Source organism: Vicugna pacos, chromosome 13 (genome assembly GCF_048564905.1).
Source record: "Vicugna pacos chromosome 13, VicPac4, whole genome shotgun sequence".
Taxonomy (NCBI): Eukaryota; Metazoa; Chordata; class Mammalia; order Artiodactyla; family Camelidae; genus Vicugna; species Vicugna pacos.
Genome location: NC_132999.1, coordinates 21322784 through 21341859, shown reverse-complemented (window position 1 = coordinate 21341859; position 19076 = coordinate 21322784). Strand labels below are relative to the sequence as shown.

The following is a 19076-nucleotide window of genomic DNA, read 5'->3' as shown; positions in this document are numbered from 1 at the left end:
AAATTCTGAAGCCAAGTGGATTTTACCTTTTAAATAGACTTTAATTTGTGGAAATAATCTTTTAAATTTAAATTTAATTACTGGATGGTGGTCTTCCCAGCTGTTCTTTTGGTTGCTTTTTGTGATTACTAAAGATGCTGGATGAAGGCCAAGGATTCACATACTGAGCCTTCTTTTACCTTGTATCCAGAAGGTGCAGGCTGGAAGAATTGTCACCCCAACCCCAAATAATGTACTGTTTGCTCTGACCTTTCCCAGGGGTTGAAATCAGAAGACAATTCATTTACAATGCTTTTTTAAAAATTTAAGTTTTTTGCTTTATTTCAAAATTGTGTCTGATTTAAAGAGTTAAATGTTTCCAGCAAGACATCCCATTTCCTCAAGGCAGCCTCCTTCAACTTTTAGCTCATTCTTCGGTATTTACCTCCACCTGCCTGGATAACATGTTCATATTTTTGATGTTTCAGTTAGCCATCATCCATTGGCTTCCCAAACAGCAGGATGTCATTGATGTAATAGATTAATGTGATATTCTACAGGATGTCCAGAAGGTCCAGACCTCTTCAGAATATTTTATGACAGAGGGCAGGAATATTAATTTAACATAGCCTAGAGCCAAACTGTAAATGTGCACTTTTGTCTGTTTCATGGGAATGCCAGCTGTTTCTGATCCTTTCTTATGATTGAACCAGAGAAGAATGTGTTCACTAAATCAATGATCTGTCCCAAATACCTGAGGCCATATTAATCTACCCCAGCAAATATGCCACATTTAGCATAGCTACTGCCATCAGGGCTTCTAATTGGTTGAGCTTGCAGTAATCTACTTTCATCCTTCAGGGTCCAGCCATTTTTGGCAGGGCCACACGGTGAGTTAAATAGAGATATGATGGGAATCAGCACCTCTGTATTTTTTAAATTTGTGAATGGCACTAGTTTCTGCCATCTCCTCCTGAGATACAGTATTGTTTTGATTTCCTATACCATGTTTGGCTGGAGAGGGGAGGCAATTTCAGAGGCTTCCACTTGGCCTTCTGAACTATGATAGCTTTTACTTCACAGGTGTATTTGCCAGTTGCCAAGTAGGTCAATCCCGTTACACATGTGGGGACTGGGGATTGTGACCCCTGGTGGGGCCACACATCCAGTGGACCAACTCTGAGTTGGACCTTGCCGTGATCCCATTTACTAACTGGCCTCTCTATGCCCTTACTCTAACGGAGGGCCATGATGATGCTTCTGGTCCCTGGATATCAATGTCGGTTCAGACCCTGTGTCTAGCAGTCCTTGAAATGTCTGGATATTCCTATTTCCCAAAGGTACAGTTACCCAAGTAGATGACCAAAGATATTTTGGAGATGGACTGGGGAAATCATTACCATTTGTATTTGTTGCAGTCTAGCAGTGTCCTTCCGCCTGGGGACCTCTTCAGTCAGTGGGTTCCAGATCTAAAGACTGGCTCAGATGTGGAAACTGACTGAGGAGTTGTGACTTTTTTGGATGACAGACCTTAGCTTTCTGATCATCTACCCTTGAATTTTTTCTCCTGATACAAATTAATAGGACGTTTTTTGGCTGCCTATCTATATTGCCTCTAAAAATACCATGTTCTATTAACCATTTCCATAACTGTGTAGGTCAGGTCCACATTATAATAATCGTAACCCTCTGGCTTCTGATAGTTGAACATTGCCACCGGGCCTCGATTTTTGGGGGTCTTGTCATCCCCAGTGCTATCAGTGAGCCAAGTTCTGGGAGGTCTCTGCTACCTTCAGCCATGACTTGCAGAGAGCCACCACTGAACTTTTTAGGGATGTTCCTGCCCTTTGCACCAATGCATTCCTTATGGTCTTGGTAAACCCTGTGTCCTTCGGGTCGTCCTTCAGAACATAATTATCATAAATTTCTGGCTGTACGTAGTATAGTACATTTGAGCACATTCACTTCCCTGAGTCTTTTTATCACTTCTTGTCCTACCTGTCTGCCCTAGCACTTCTGGCATTTTAGTTTCATTTGGTGGAGATTATTGTTTTTTCCATGTTTCTAGGAGCCATCATAGTAGTATATTTTGAGAGAAAGCTCTTTCCTGCTTACTAGAATGCAGGCATGATGGATAGAATTTAAGGAGCCATACTGGGCCATAGGTGGAAGCTATATGTTGAGAATGGTGGAAATTAGGTCACTGATGGTCATGGAATCACCCTTCTCATCCTAGCTGCCTACCCCTGCACTGTTTATGTGATAAAGAGATAAATGTTTATCTCGGATAAGGACATTTAAAATATTCTGCTTCTCGCAGATTAACCTATTCCTATCTGATGCAGAATTTGATCCCTATAAATTCGTGCTGCACATAACATAACCTTAAAAGAAATATGGTGTTGGCTTAGTAAAAGTATTTGGGCAGTGGGTGGTAAAGACTCAGATATCACAAGATAGAAAACTGGTGACCCTTGTTGTCCAGCTGCAAGGTATTTGTGGCATGAACGGAAATAATTGGAAAAATTTATAACCTTGGTATTTGCTGGCTTTTTCTTGCCACTTTTAGCAAAGTTCTTAGAGTGATGAACTCAGGCCTGAGCTAATCAGTCTGCAAGTAGAGATGGAAAGGAATATAGCTTTGCTAAAAGAGAAACTCTGTCTATAATCTAAGTGGATTGAGAGTCTCTAATTTGGAGCATTAAAGGGCTAAAAAAACCCAACTTCTTATATATCTCCTAATCAGAGCACATAGAAACAGTGCCTGTGAACAAAAGCCTTGGAAGGAAATATGCCTGCCACTCAGTTGTACGAGGCTGACAAATACTGGATTAAGAATGCTGTCAACCTGTTAAATCCCATTGTTGCGGATGCCTCCAAGTTAACTGTCATTAGAAGTGTAGCTGCAGAGGACAGAGAAGCCAGAAAATAAAAGATAGAGTCTTTGGGTTTGAAAACTATACCTAGGCAAGAACTGTAGCTGTAACTTCTCCCACAGAGAACTGACCGAAAGCAAAAGGATCAGAAACCTTTTAAATTTTTGCACGGATTTTACTGCCAGAGATAAACCAAGCCTGATACGCATCCATAGGCTTCTGCCATTGTTGCTGACGAGCAGTTGTGGAGGTGTTTGGTATCTCTGAAGCAGCATTAGCGGAAGTCTTGGTGTCCAGCTACTAGTTCTGTGAGCCTTGGCATGCAGGACTTGGGACATGTGCTGTGCTGGTGTAGATCACAGTGGGTACAGAGTGGTTCTGCAGTTGGCAGCACAAGCAGCTCTCCGATGGTTGTGGTTTCCCAGGCATTGTGGGAGCACTGTAGTTTAGAAATCATCATTTCTTGATCATAGAAGACTCACTACTCCTTTGGTGGCCTGGTTCTGTGAAGACTTTGGGACTCATTCCTGAAAAACTAATCTTAGAGTCTATTTTAATCAACAGTTCTGAGTAGTCAGTGCTCTTCCTGCTTATACCAGGGGAAGGACTCCATTCTTTGCAACTGAACATTGACTGATGTTGTAAACCGTACAGGAAGAATAGTGGCTGCTGACAATAGGATCTCAACTGAGATCAGAAAGTAGAATTAGGGAAATTAGAATAGGAAGCTACAATTGATTTTCCATCCTGATAGAGTCTGAATGATTATTATAGAGTAGAAAAGAGATAGTCCAGTCCATGGTACACAACAGCAAAGAGACTGACCTATAATTATATTTCTAACTCTGTCCTTGTCTATTTTGGATATCAACATTGTACTGGTCTTGGCATGAGCTGGGGTGCTTTCTTTTCTGCTCTCAAATAGGAATTATCAATCCCTTGCAATTATGGCAAAAACAAAAACAAACACAAAAAAACCCTAAACATCTAGTTTTGAGCCTGTTTTACCAAATAATAGTAGCATTAACGTCTCTTTAGGCAGTTTAGAGATCACATGTGTATCAGTGTGCTTTTCATAAACTAACTCAACGATTAGGAGTGTTGACACAAATAATCCATAAGCAATCTATATCAAGGAATAGACAAGAGTTTTATTCAAGCCAAGCTGAGGATTATAGCCTGGGAGACAGATTCAAGAAGCGCTTGGATTTTGTTCCACCTAATTACAAAATGGCTTATATAGCCAAAAACTGCAAAGTTACGTAAATTGTTAAGAATTAGGATTGGAGCTGGCAAGAATGGTGCTTGTTAAGCAAGTACTGGCTGGGGTCTAAGATGGTTGTATAGTTACAAGCGGAGACCTTGAGACCGTAAGTTTGCAGCTGGCAGTTGCTAGCAGATACTGTTTTGAAAATGGCTGGTGGTGTACTTGAGTTTGATACAGTTCAGAAAATTCACGTTCTCAGTGATGCAGGAACATGTCTGAAACCACATCCACAATGGTCTCCTGGTTCCATTTTGATTTTTAAAGGATCTTAAATATGTCATTGGGTGCTTTATAAGTCTGTCTTAAAATGGGTATTTGGGAAGGATACTGATTCTAAAATGACAGTTATCTGGGTTTAGAATTCCTGGCTTGGTAAGGGTAGAGGTCATCAATGCCCTGCAGATTTTTCAGGATTAAGTATCATCCTAGGTGATTTTTTCGAGTGTTGTGGCTTTAAATACCATTTGGTGACTCCCAAATTTGTATCTTCTCATCTCAGTTTTCTACTGAGCTCCAAACTTGATATTTGTTGGCTCAGTATCTCTATTTGCATGTGAAATAGGCACCTCAGTCTTAATGTCTAAGAACAATGACCCCCTCTCACCAAACCCATTATTATCCCAATGTTCTCTATTTAAGAAAGGACTAACCACTATCAAGTTGCTTTGGTTTAAAACAAAACAAAACAAACCTTGTCCTTTTTTGGTTTCTTTTTTCTTATCCATTAGCAGATCTGATTGGCTATACTTCAAAATGCATCCTGAATCCTACCAGTTCTCAACATTTCTACTGCTACCACTTTATTCCAAGCCACCATAATTTACTCCCTGGGCTGCTGAAATAGCCTCCTAGGTGACCTTCCAGCTTGCACTTACGAACAGTCTATGCACCACAAGCAGCCACTTTACAAACTATGCCACTCCCTAGTTCAAAAGCTCAGAAGACTCCCATCTCCTTACCCTGCTTAAACCCTGCCCATGTCACTCATCTCTTTTCCCACAGAAATCACACGTAGGCTCATGTGCTCTAAGCACCCTGGGCTCCGTGCTTCCTTCCAGAACAGAAGCCTGAGGACTTTTGTAACTTGCCAATCTTCCTGCCTGAACCTAGCTGCGCTTTCATTCAGCTATCTCCTCAAATGTCAGACTATACTACCTAAAACAGCACACTCCTTATTTCCTTTCCCTATAACTCGTATTATTTTATATCATTTTAGTTGAACATCTACCCTCTCTGGAATGTAAAGCCCCTTTGGAGCAGGGAATGTATTTCATTCACACCGTATCCTTAGCACCTGGGAGAATGCACATATGAGGCATATAAAAACATGCTTAATTAAATGAGTTTGTACTGAACTCATCCTGTTTAACTGCCATCCTTGCTTTGAGGTCACCTCACCAAGACAAACATACACAGACGGAAGCAGAAAGCAGCGGAGCCTGTTAGTAAGGCGCGCGCAGGAACCCTCTGCAGCTTCCCCAGTCAGAGCTGGGCCTTAAGAATGCTCTTTCGTTTCCTTGTCCGGCCGGGAAGGGCAAAGGGTGAACGGGAGAAAATGAGGCGTGTGGGGGCTGAGGAAGGAGCCTCAGCTCTGCAGTGCTCGGTCGAGAATCTATTGTTACCATGGCGGCGCTTGTTTTTACTGGGTGGACCGGGAGCTGGGGCTGCGATTCCGTACCGAAAGCGCAAGCCAGGAGCAGCCAGCAAAGCGGTCAGCCATTTTCCGAAACTAGTCTCCAGGGTAACCCCCGCCCGAGTGTGTACGCATGAATCGAGGGCGGGACTTATTGTGAGGGCCTCGCTCGGGAAACCGCACCCTCGCTGGCGTCCCACCTTCGAGGATTCACAAAACGCAGAGCAAGATTTAACAGTCCGCGGCGAAAGCGCGCACTCGAGCGCCAATGAGAGCGGAAGGAGGGGAACCGCTCCCGAGGAGCACTCTGTCTGTACAACAATGATTGGCTGGAGCCTTCCTCCCTTCTTCTTGGTATTGGCTGGACTGCCTTTCCCCGCCTACTCCGTTGGCTTTTGCCTATGTACTTCTGATTGGCTCCTCGTAGGCTGCGGGGGGCAGGATTTGGAGATTGCTCGTTACGAATTGGTGGATTTGAGCACCTGGCGTCTCCTTCTCAAGCAAGGCGCCCGTCCCATTTTTTTTTTTCTCTGTCCCGTCTCCCGACCCGTACGCTTTTCCCTCAACTCGCGCGCACGAATGGTTAAAAAAAAGGGTGTGAGGCTCGAGCCCGCCAGCCAGGCCTCTAGCTCCTAGCGCGCGCCCTCAGCGAGGACCCGCGCGGGCTGCCCGTGACGCTGCCTGCGCTGTTTGAAACTGCAGAACCCGTTAGGAGCTTGGGGCAACTACTGTTCCAGCTAGTTCCGGAGCCCGTACGTGCCAGGGGGGCGAGTGGCCGTCGCGAGGGGGTTCCGGACTTTCGTGTCTCCGCAGCGCGGAGACTAGAACCGGCACTTTCGTAGGACGCCACCTCCAATCGCAGCGCTGGCGCGGGCGGAGGCTAAAACACGGGGGTCCTGAGACTGAGGAAAACGCGCCAAGTTCCCGTCGGTGGTGGAGTGGGGAAGACCCTAGCGGTTCGGGCGCCGGGCAATCGGGGTTGCTCCTGGCGCTCCCTGCCGTCCCGGGGCGGGGGCGGGCGTGGGCAGGCGCCGCTCCGGGGATGTAGTTGGTGCCGGCGCCAGGCAGGACGGAGCGGCAGCCCGGATTCCCGCTTTTGAGCGAATGGTCACTCCCCCGCGGGGGAGGGCGATCCGACCAGCTTTTGCTTGGGCCGGGGGCCCCGCGGGCTCGGGGCAGGGCTCACCTGTCGCATCCACACTCTCTCCGATTGGACTCGCCGGCGTCACCGCCGCGGACCTCTCTTTGGGCCATGACCAGGTAAGGAGGGCCTGGAGAGGAGAGGCCGGTGCCGGGGCAAGTTCGGCGGGCGCTGGAGGGGGCCGCGGAGAGGTCCCCCGGCTCCTTTGGTGCTGCGCCCTCGCCGAGCTGCCAGCGGAGCCCTGTGCCCCGGGATGGGCGCCCCCTCCTGCTGCCGCCGGGGACTCGAAGCAGGTGCGGGCCGGGCGTAAATAGGCCAAGTCCACCGGCGAGGGGGCCCGGAGCGGCGGGTCCGCTTGCGGACGCCACCCGCCGGCCTCCCTCCCGGCCCATACCGCCTTTGACGGGCACGGACATCAGCACCATCCCGTCTTTTTTTCACTTTCTTTTCCGTTCCTAGAGTGCGCGGGGTAGGGAGGAGAAATGCTTTCACTCACGTTATCCTGTGTCGGTGATTGCTACATTTTACCGCGCAGCTTAACTTTAACTTTTCTACAAGTATTTAGAACGCCACGTGTCTTAAACCTTTGTCAAGGATATTATCCTTGTTTTACATTTTTTGTGAAAAGTTGGAATTAAGTCGTGCCTTGTTATAAAGGAAAAAACTTAAAACTAATGAGACTTTAAAGTGTTTACATTGTCGTTTGTTCAAGAACATCTAACTTTCGATTTATTGTGTTTTCTGCGAAACTTGATTTAGATTTATGGGAGAAACATTTTTGAGGTAACAACCCACAGTGATAAGAACAGCCAGGAGCAAGAACCGGTATAGCATCAGATACGGCACCTGATAAAATGTTACATTTTAGGTAATGTTTAATGTTTAATTATTGCTTTGAGGAGCCTTGAGAGTTGGTTTATTTATTAGGATTAATACTGTGACTTCAGCTGCTTGGTCATTTTTTTCTTAGGTTTACTTAAGTCTGGTTATTCTGTCTCTTAGACAGTCCAGTTTATGACAGTCTAGTTTTTGTCATTAGAATTGGCTCCTAAGAAAACCCTTTTTCAGGAATCACTGATGCTTAGAGATCCCTGGCACCTTAGTGCAGGCTGGTTTATCATTCGCAATAGCATTTCATCGGTAGCATTAAGTGGCCAGGGCAGTAAATTGAGTTGGAGAGCTCGTGGGGAAATTGGTCGGCTTTCCAGGTATTCCTGAGTTGTCTCAAAAAGGTGGTTTCCGTGCTAAGTTCAGTGTTGTGAATTCTCAGATCAGGTGCAGCGGAGTGGAATGCTTATTAAGGACGGAATTTAGTTAATCCTGTTACTCTACCTATATTTGAAAGTCATTGCTGAGCTTTTGGACTCAAGTAATTTTCTGGTAATACTCCAGTCAGATACTTGTCCCCAGGTAATCCTCATGAAAAATAGAAGTGAATTGTAAAATAACTACCATAAATACAGCCCTTTTTTTAAATCCAAAATTTGTTTTAAAACAGGGAAGAAAGTTTGCACAAGACAAAATCAAATCATCTTTTTTCCCTATTTAACGTCAGTATTTTAAAAAATCCTATTGTTTAAAAAAATGTTTCGGAAAATCAGTAGTACATTGTGGCTTCTAGCGCGTAAGAACTTGATATACACGAAGTATAGCAGTTTTTTTACACCATTATCTCACCTTTGCATATGGTTTATTGGTTTTCACACAAGTTTTTAGATGTAAGCTTAACATCAGATCTGTGCCTTTTCTTGTGTGCAAATTATACTTTAAATACATTTTTAGAGACTTTATTTCACGTGTTCATATTAATAACTAGAAAAAGCCTTGGAAGGAGATCTTAGTCACTTACAGCACTCCTTTGACTTTCCCATTCATCTCTCTGTTTCTCACCTCCTACTTTAGAATTAGAGATGGTAGTTGCTCAGTGTTTTCTGAATGAACTGATACATAATAAAGTTTTTAATTTAATATTTCTTTACTATAGGTCTCCTACTAAAATGGGCTATTTTGTGATAGACTAATAAAAGTTAAGTATCTGATTTTTTGGGTTATTTAAGAAAGTTAAGGACAAATGGCAAGCTCCTTCATTTAAGCGATAAACCTTGAGTGCCTGCTATTGCCAGGCATTTGGTTTTGGTTTTCAAATATGAAGTTTTATAATTAGTACCATTCCTTGGTAAATTTGTTTTCAGAAATGGTGATTTTGTTGCCTACAGCTGATAACTGAAAACTAATAACTTTTTCTTTGTGATTAACAGATATGATTGGTGATTACAAGGTTCTTGTATAAATTAATTCTTGTTAACTCCTTGGGATTTGAAGAGAAAATGCCTGGTGTCATACCTAGTGAAAGTAATGGGCTTTCAAGAGGTAGTCCATCAAAAAAAAATAGACTTTCCTTGAAGTTTTTCCAGAAAAAGGAAACCAAGAGAGCCTTAGATTTCACGGATTCTCAAGAAAATGAAGAAAAAGCTTCTGAATATAGAGGATCTGAAATGTATGTATGTTATTTTAAGTATATTTCTGTACTTTTAAAATTATGCATCAGTGAAAGAGCAGTGAACAGGATTGATATCAGACATGGTGACCTGATAGTCCATAGAGGCAAAACAAACAGACAGATGAAACAAACAAAAACCTAAAGACCCATTAGTGAGGCAAGTCTAGCAGTGTAGTCAGTAAAACTGGTGGTTCCACGCGTCTATACATCTATAATGTTAACTCATTTAAACTGTGCTCAGCAGGTGACTTGGAGAAATACTCATTTACTAAAATTATTTTTCAGTTTAAACTTGTTTGTAGTGCAGCACATTTTGTGTAAGACTAAAGAAATTTGTGGGGTTTTTTTTGCTCAGAAGACTTGACAGTTACCTGACATAGTTAAACTTTGTAGTCATACCTATTGGGGGTATACAGTTGCAAATTATCTATTCGAGGTGTACAACTGCAGATTATATTTAAAATAATCTTAGATGCTTTTGATACAAATAAATCCTTCAGTGACTGCAAAGAAATGAGAACAAGATGGAATACTTTATTCCACCAAGAGTTGCTCTAGCTGGAGTCCACACTTGCTCCTTCAACATATACGCAGTCTGCTGTATGACTAAAGTAGATTCGGTCCCCTTTGTAATTTAGTAATATTTACCAATAATCAGTTTAGGAGATTGTGTGTGAACCTTTTGTTCAACAGCAATCATGCCAATAAACACTTGGAGGTATTAGAGTAATAGCTGGCAACTGTAAAACAAATAAAAATGCTGTGAGGACTGTTGTTAAACTGAGGTAAAAGTATTGTAAACTTGAACAATTCATTTTTAAGTGAAGGATAGCTATATAATTATCTTCATAGACTGTTTCCTCTTAATCTCTTATTAACGGCATCTGACTTAGTGCAGCCTTTCCCAAGTATTGTCATAGATTATTCCCAGGTTTCTATTCAGAGTTAACTACTTAATTAAAATGTCAGGTTGGCTTGACAAATCAGAGTACCAGTTCTGCAGTTTTCTGCTCTGTAAAGTGGGATTAACAGCCCTTTGATGGAATTGCTTTGATGCTTGTTGAGTAAAACAGTATTTTTAAAGTACTTGTAAAACTTTTATTCTGGGTGTATAGCAATTTTTGTGCTTGAACAGATTTCTTCTCTTAAAGTGTCATCTGAATTTCAGATGATACAACTTTTGGAAAAAGACTAAATATAAGGAAGTAATATTTCCATTATTACTTATTACTTGCATTACTACAATCTTAAATCTTTGTTTAACAATCTACTTCAGTATGCCTTTCTCCCTTCTGTACTTAATAGTGATCAAGTTGTTCCTGCAGCACAGCCCTCACCTATAAACTGTGAGAAGAGAGAAAACTTGTTACCGTTTGTGGGACTGAATAATCTTGGCAATACTTGTTATCTTAATAGTATACTTCAGGTAAGTTGTTTTGCTGTATAAATACAAACTAGCAGGCAAAGAATGATGTAACATTTAATGTCTTCTGAGAATTTCAGGTTATTGGAAGAGTTCAGTTGTCCTTACTGTCTTGCTTTTGACTGTAAATAAGCCAGAATGGAGTAAAATAATCATGATTCTAAGTTGCATGTTACAAACGCCCTTTGGGGTAAGAGAAAGTGATTAATAATTGGGATAGCAAAATTGAGTAGACCTTGGTTAAACTGAAGATGCCAAACCTTTAGTTTTTCTGCCTGATTCCTCATGCTATTGTTGTATGTATTTTAACCCTAGGAACCATATCTGTTTTATGTATACCCTTGTATCTGGTCAGGCTCTGCTGTGGTGCCACTGAGGGGAAGAAGATAGTAGGCTACTATAATGAAATACAGACCAATTTTGGACACCAATCTTAACATAAAAATTTTAAATAATGCACATTTAAACATGCTCCACAAAAAGCATGATAGTGTTTTAATGATTTTTAAGTATGTTGTTTGTTCAGTAAACACATAATCTCACATTTTATAGGTATTATATTTTTGTCCTGGTTTTAAATCTGGAGTGAAGCACTTATTTAATATTATTTCAAGGAAGAAAGAAGCCCTAAAAGATGAAGCCAATCAAAAAGATAAGGTAAAAAATAAAATTAATGGAAAGTCACTTGCTTAGAAGTAGATACAACAGGATTTGGGAAGATGACAAAAACTCTTAAACTGAATCTGAGAATTCAAGTTTTCATTATCTTATGTTGTCAGAAAGGCAGTTATTTTTCATTGTGCAGTAGCTAACTAAATTATCCCCTTTTGTAGAGTGTTTTCTTCAGTTCTCTAATTTATTGTTTACTATTCAACATTGTCATTTGTATACTGCCATCACAATTTATCATATTTTTACCCCGTTATTTATCTATTTTTCAAATTGATTCATTCTTAACATTTAAGTAAATTTTAAGAAACCTGTGAGTTACATGATTATAAAACCATTATCACCCACATAATAGAAAGTAACCAAAACTACTGTTAAAATTTTTAAGTTTATTTGTATATCCCCATAAAATTAGTGTTATGAAATTAAATTTAGAGAAACTGGTATTGTATAGTGAGAAAGACAGGAGGGGAGAAGGTACTTAATTTGTTTATAAATAAAAATATTGGCTTGTGTGTTTCTTGACAGGGAAATTGCAAAGAAGATTCTTTGGCAAGTTATGAACTAATATGCAGCTTACAGTCCTTGATCATTTCAGTTGAACAGCTTCAAGCTAGTTTTCTCTTAAATCCAGAGAAATATACTGATGAACTTGCTACTCAGCCAAGGCGACTGCTTAACACACTCAGGTATAGCCTATTACGTAATTTTAAGATTCTAATTCTTTGGAAGAGAGAGATAATGTGAACAAGTGGGGTGAATAAAGGGCAAGGAAAATCGAAACTACAGATCTACATTCCTTAATATCCCAGAGGCTCAAAACCTGGAAATGTTTTCTTAAGATTGTTTGTAAATTTCATTAGATCTGAATTTGTATGAGGCTGTTTATAGTCTTTATTCATATTTATCTGTAATGCAGATATTCCTACACTTTTTTATAGAAGTAGTAATGAGTGTAATTATGGGATACTGTCCCCATTGTGTTGGCAATACATATTTTACTCTGCCATATTGTCTATTTTAATCTAAAAATTTCTGAATTATCAAATATATTTGGTACTAAGGATTTCAGGTTTGGAATTATATAGCTATATATTCAGAATATTCACAAGAACTGTGTAAATTCCAAATATTCTATTTTTGTTTGTGCTTAGAAGAGAACTAGTAGTTAACTGGATTAGATTTGTGTATTGTCTTAAAAAATGAAATTTTATTCTATATATAAAATAGCCTTATCTAAAATATTAAAGGGCTTAAGTCTTTAAAATGATTTACTTAATCATTTAGTTTAGGAATAGATTGAAGTGTAATTAATACATTGTCATCCATTTGTTAAGGGGCAGAATAGTGTGGCCAGGAGCAGGTTTGAATCCTGGCTTTGCCTCTCTATGACCTTGAGCAAGTTACCTTATCTGTATAAATAGTGGTGATAATAATACTTCATAGTGTTATCGTGAGAATTATGTTATACATATAATATAAAAAGCATTTTGACTAAAACTTGGACATAGTAAGCACTATATACATATTAGCTATTATTGACAATATTTAGAAGATCAGAGTATCTGATAATGAAAATGAGGTTAAATTTGTTTTCTTTAGTTACAAGTTTAGGTAAGTTTCAAACTAGTAGCTGAGTAAATGTTTTTGGGCTTTTAAAATAATTTATGATATCCCTATAAATGAGTTCATTTCTGTATAGAAAGGTTTTTTTTTATTGTATCTTCAAAACTAGAATAGATGAATGGAAATTTTTATTTATAGGGAACTCAACCCTATGTATGAAGGATATCTACAGCATGATGCACAGGAAGTATTACAGTGTATTTTGGGAAACATTCAAGAAACATGCCAACTCCTAAAAAAAGAAGAAGTAAAAAATGTGGCAGGGTTATCTACTAAGGTAGAAGAAAAACAACAGGAAGAGGAAATAAGTGGTAATAACAGCATGGAGGTGGACAATGTGAGGCATTCTGAAGATTGTAAAGAAAAACTCCCAAAAGGAAATGGGAAAAGAAAAAGTGACACTGAATTTGGTAGCATGAAGAAAAAAGTCAAAGTCTCCAAGGATCACCAGTCATTGGAAGAAAACCAGAGACAAACCAGATCAAAAAGAAAAGCTACAGGTGACACATTAGAGATTCCTCCTAAAATAATCCCCAAGTACCTCTCTGAAAGTGAGAGTGCAAGAGCCTCACAAAAGAAATCAAGAGTTAAAATAAATTGGTTAAAGTCTGCAACTAAGCAACCCAGCATTCTTTCTAAATTCTGTAGTCTGGGGAAAATAACAACCAACCAAGGATCCAAAGGACAGTCTGAAGAAAATGAATATGATCTTGAAGAGGACTTGGGGAGGTGTGAAAATGACACAGCTAATGGTTGTGAACTTGAATCTCAAGGGAATAATATTATGCCCATTAATGTTAATGAAGTAAAGCCCATAAACAAAGGTCAGTAATAATTTATTCTTGGACATTGATAGGTTAGGAGGATTAACAACTGCAGATTTGGAATTTTCTTTTTAGATACATGTGCAGTATAATATCTGACTAATTGTTTTAAGAGAAATTTAACAGTATGAACTGGTGTCTTAAGCACTATGCTCATGTATTTTGTGTGTGTATATAAACCTCAGTAGTCTTAAGGTAATAGTAATTCATGTTTATAAACTAGAAGAGTTTAAGACATATTAATAGAAGGAGAATATTTTACCCTCTTACATATGAAGTATTTGACAATTCATGAAGGAAATTGCATTTAGCAAAATGCAATTTTAAAGTAGAGAACTAAGTAGTTACACCATACCTGAACTGGATTTCTACCTAGTTTTGTACAGATCTCAGGGGAAATGTGTAGATTGACATGGTTAATGATTTTACCAAAAGTGTCATCCTTTGGGGTGTCTTTGGGAAGGGGGTTAAGACAATTGTGTGAAACTTTTTTAGAGAGAACAGCAATTCATATTCGAAATTATCTTTATAGGGAATGTATATTTCATGAATAAGTCACCTAATAAGCGAGCTGAGATATGGAAATCAGCCTTTTATTCATGATCTGCTTTAAGTGGATTAATGGTTATTTGGGCTGTGCTGAAAACCTCATCTGTATAGATTGTTTTTCTTTTTTGTTTTAGGCACAGAGCAAATTGGTTTTGAGCTAGTGGAGAAATTATTTCAAGGTCAGCTGGTATTAAGAACTCGTTGCTTAGAATGTGAAAGTTTAACAGAAAGAAGAGAAGATTTTCAAGACATCAGTGTACCAGTACAAGAAGATGAGCTTTCCAAAGCTGAGGAGAGTTCTGAAAGTAAGCAAAATTGAGTCTTGTATGGACCATGGGATAATTAGGTTTCTTCAATAAAATAGACTAATAAGTAGCTTGTATAATTATTGAGGAAAAAGCTGGCTCTTAGTGTCTTTGGTATAATAAAAATCTGCTTATATAGCTTCATTTGCTAATAGTTAATAGCATTGGGGAAATTGTGGCATCTTTATTTTGATGTGTAGAGTATGTTATAATGAGAAAACGAAATGCTTTAAGTAAGTTAATTTTGGGGTGCCTCAGTCTCTCAGAGCTACTGATATTTTTGTTAACACAATATTTGAGCCACTGTTTTGTCAGTATAAACTACAAAAAGTCTGGTAATGTCATGGGAAGTTGATCACGAGACTGGTTTACCTATTCAGATATTGTTGGCTATTAAATATAAACTGAAGAGACTAGGGTTATCTTGATTTTGCTGTCCCTGTCACCTTTTGGCTGAGCAGATATTTATATTCAAAGGTATGTGCACTGTTGAGGATGAACTTCTGGTGAGGGTTTCTGAAAATAAAAAAAAATAGTTATTTGGGAAGGATTAGTCAATTGAAATTACATGCTAATTTTGAACATGGAACTTTGTGGCTTAAGTTTTAAATTTCTGGGAGATTTTTCATTTGCAAATGAAAGCATTCTCTTACGTAGTTTCTCCAGAGCCCAAGACAGAAATGAAGACCCTGAGATGGGCAATTTCACAGTTTGCTTCGGTGGAGAGGATTGTAGGAGAGGATAAATATTTCTGTGAAAATTGTCATCATTATACTGAAGCCGAACGAAGTCTTTTGTTTGACAAAATGCCTGAAGTTATAACTATTCATTTGAAGTGCTTTGCGGCTAGTGGCCTGGAGTGAGTATTATAAAGTTTGTTCAAAATACTATAATAGTAACAAAATAGTATGATAGAAACTATTAAATAAAGTAATTTATAAAGATTGCCTTCGAAAAGTTTGTTCTCTTATTAACAGTTTCCCTGTAAAAACACAGCCGCTTAAATCCTTTTGGTATGAATGCGTATTCTATAATTTGTTCATACATCTTTTCATTTTCATTCCTTATTGGATAGTTTTAGTTGAATTAATAAAATAGGGAATAACTTTTATATACATCAAGTTTTTTTTGAGGGGAGAAAAAAGCCAATTGTTTAGGGTAAGCAGGGAAATCAAACCTAGTCTTTGAACAAACTAGTTTTTGAGCAATTTGGGAGATTATTCTGTAGCTCAAAATTTAATTATCTAAAAGCAATTAAATAATAAATATGAAAATGCCAATTACATTTTGAATGGTCTCTGACTTTTTTTGGCATGTATATATGGTGTCATTGTAGATTTTATTCCTTCCTATATTAATGAATTGTTTGAAATTACATGAGAGCTTCCCAGTGGCTCACCACACATTTTATTATGCCAGAAGATGACATACAATTATTTCTTTCAGTGGACTTTTTCTTTGCTATAGTACTATTTTTTTTTTTTTTTGGTCCCCAAATCTTGGTTACAGGCAGACTTTACATTAAAATGACTTAACTTCAAAATCCTTTACATTTTATTAAGTGTTTTTAAAATACTACTAATTTTCTTACTGCATAAAATTAGGAAAATAAAATTGAGGGAAAGTGCCATATATCCTTCACAGAAACACCTGAATATTAGTGTTTATTTTAGTATTTTTTCTTCAGTGTAAATATATAAAATTGAAGACTTGTTTTTATTCTTGTGAGCACTAAATATTAAGGGTTCATTCAGATTTTTACTTGGTTTCACACTGGTTGTAAAATGGAATATATATAAAATGAAATCCTACAAAACCTTTTTTTTTCTTCCAAAGGTTTGATTGTTACGGTGGTGGACTTTCCAAGATCAACACCCCTTTACTGACACCTCTTAAATTGTCACTAGAAGAATGGAGCACAAAGCCAACCAACGACAGCTATGGATTATTTGCGGTTGTGATGCATAGTGGCATTACCATCAGTAGTGGGCATTATACTGCTTCTGTTAAAGTCACTGACCTTAACAGTTTAGAATTAGATAAGGAAAATTTTGTGGTCGACCAAATGTGTGAAATTGGTAAGCCAGAACCACTGAATGAGGAGGAAGCAAGGGGTGTGGTTGAAAATTATGATGATGAAGAAGTGTCAATTAGAGCCAGTGGAAATACACAGCCAAGTAAAGTTTTGAACAAAAAAAATGTAGAAGCTATTGGACTTCTTGGAGGACAAAAGAGTAAAGCAGATTATGAGTTGTACAACAAAGCATCTAATCCTGATAAAGCTGCCAGTACAGCATTGGCTGAAAACAGAAATTCTGAGGCTAACGGTACTAATGGGACCCATGAATCTGATAGAAACAAGGAATCCAGTGACCAAACAGGCATTACCATTAGTGGATTTGAGAACAAAATTTCATATGTAGTACAAAGCTTAAAGGAGTATGAGGGGAAGTGGTTGCTTTTTGATGATTCTGAAGTGAAAGTTACCGAAGAGAAGGACTTCCTGAATTCTCTTTCCCCTTCTACATCTCCTACATCTACTCCTTACTTGCTATTTTATAAGAAGTTATAGAGTGAGTGTATTTTCCTTGTGTATATATTCAACAGACTTGGACAAACATTGGTACAACTGATGACATCAGAAGTCTTTAGCTTATCTTTTGAAGCTACTGGATATTGGTCTCTCTAGGCTTTTATATAAATAGTGAAATTTGAATTATTGAAAACCATGTTAATTTTTAGAATTCATTTCCTTAGTAGAGACTAGTGATGCATTAGCTTCTGGGAACAAACTTGTATAGGTTCTTAATTGAATTACTCAAAATGGAAGCATTTAAACACTTTTGAATTTACACCTATCATCTTTTGTGTTTGCTTTTTAAAATAAAGTGCTTGTATTTGTATCTCCATATTTTGGAGTAATTATCTACACGATGTTTATAGGTCCTGTGGGTTTTCAGCTAAGCAGCAGAATCTCATTTCAGTACATTTAGTTTTCTGAGTCATGAAGCCAGATCTTTGATGGGCTGTGTTAGAGGCACAAAGTCTGGATTATGTGTGTATTCACAATGGTGTACATTTTGTGCCTTGAATCAACTCTGAAAAGTGGCTCAGAAAACATGGATAGTCAGTCCCCTTCTATCTTGACAAGGACTTTATATGTATTTATGAAGACTATTCTGTACTCTAGTAAATCTTTTTGGACGTGGACTACTTTGTATCTCTTCATAGGCATACTCTGCATGGTCTGTATGCAGTACAACAAACTTAGAGGTATGACCTTAAATTTAACTTTTTAAAAACCAGGAGGTCAATAAATTTTAAACTGCTTAACTATGTATATAAATGCTTGAGCTTTTTTTTTTAACTTGCATATTTTTACCATAAATACAGCTGGGTTTTCAAAGAACAGAATATGTGTATGTATTATATATTTATATACACACACACACATGTTATACATACATGAAAATAAACAAAAGAATAAACATGCATAATTACCTTTAATAATACTCAATATTTTCTGATAGTTGGAAGTGAAGAAATTTTCAAATAGGAGAAATTGAGCTTTGTCCATCCAGACTGTCATACTTAAAAGCCGTTCACAGTCAAAACTGTTGTATTCTAGTTGTCCTTTAAAGTAGACATATAACGTTATGGAATCCAAAACTGGAGAATTTAAGATGAGGCTTTGGGCACACACAAAAACTTGGTTAAATTTTCATTTTAAACATAGTATATTAAATTGGTAAATGGTAGATTATGTTATGACTTGTTAAAGGGCACTTAGTTGTTTTAAGATTAAAAATAATTCCAAAGAATATGTAAATATATTGGAATATCACTGCTACACCCCATTTCAACAAATGAGAGTATCTGTCAACTAGTAAATTACATAGTTAAATAATGTCTTACAAATTCTTTCACAGGATGATGTGATACAAAATCACTAGTGGAACTTCTTAAAACTAACAACAGCCTGAACACTGCCCGTAAGCAGCAGCGGGAGTAGAAATCACTGATGGAACTTTTAAAATGAAACAGCCCTGAGCACGACTCAAATGTGCTTCTAATGGGAGTACTAGTATAGAACCTGGGCCTCTGTAATCTCCAGAGACAGCCAAGGTTAGGAGCTAGCGTAGATTCCTGCTATGAGGAAGTTTATGTTTTAAGAAAACTGAAGTACATGGGAAGTTAGGAAGTGTTTTTAAGAGTAAGAGGAAGCCTCTTCTGACTCGAGTCAGATAATAGTATTGCATGAGAATTGTATAAATCTTCAAGTTC

The 19076-nt window shown here is 38.4% G+C and overlaps 1 protein-coding gene across 4 annotated transcripts; it reads left to right on the top strand.

Moving 5' to 3' along the window:
* The first annotated feature begins 5930 nt into the window (after positions 1 to 5930).
* On the top strand, positions 5931 to 18132 carry USP1 (ubiquitin specific peptidase 1). 4 transcript variants are annotated; one of them, XM_072974313.1, is made up of 10 exons: positions 5931 to 6109; positions 7656 to 7764; positions 9155 to 9393; positions 10702 to 10822; positions 11372 to 11476; positions 12017 to 12177; positions 13253 to 13938; positions 14622 to 14792; positions 15450 to 15651; positions 16629 to 18132. In XM_072974313.1, the coding sequence occupies exons 3-10, from the start codon at positions 9224 to 9226 to the stop codon at positions 17362 to 17364; spliced, it is 2352 nt and encodes a 783-aa protein (XP_072830414.1). In that variant the 5' UTR covers positions 5931 to 6109; positions 7656 to 7764; positions 9155 to 9223; the 3' UTR covers positions 17365 to 18132. The 4 variants fall into 4 exon arrangements, with proteins under 4 accessions (XP_072830414.1, XP_072830415.1, XP_015095692.1 ...); XM_015240206.3 differs by lacking the exon at positions 5931 to 6109 and adding an exon at positions 6174 to 7015; XM_072974314.1 differs by lacking the exon at positions 7656 to 7764.
* Positions 18133 to 19076: the final 944 nt, after the last annotated feature.

What these genes read in the sequence shown, in the direction of transcription:
- USP1 (XM_072974314.1), top strand. Translation starts at nt 9,224, where the DNA reads ATGCCTGGTGTCATACCTAGTGAAAGTAATGGGCTTTCAAGAGGTAGT. An exon ending in CGACTGCTTAACACACTCAG is followed by an intron (nt 12,178 to 13,252) that starts GTATAGCCTATT and finishes TTTTATTTATAG; the next exon opens with GGAACTCAACCCTATGTATG. An exon ending in AGCTGAGGAGAGTTCTGAAA is followed by an intron (nt 14,793 to 15,449) that starts GTAAGCAAAATT and finishes TCTCTTACGTAG; the next exon opens with TTTCTCCAGAGCCCAAGACA.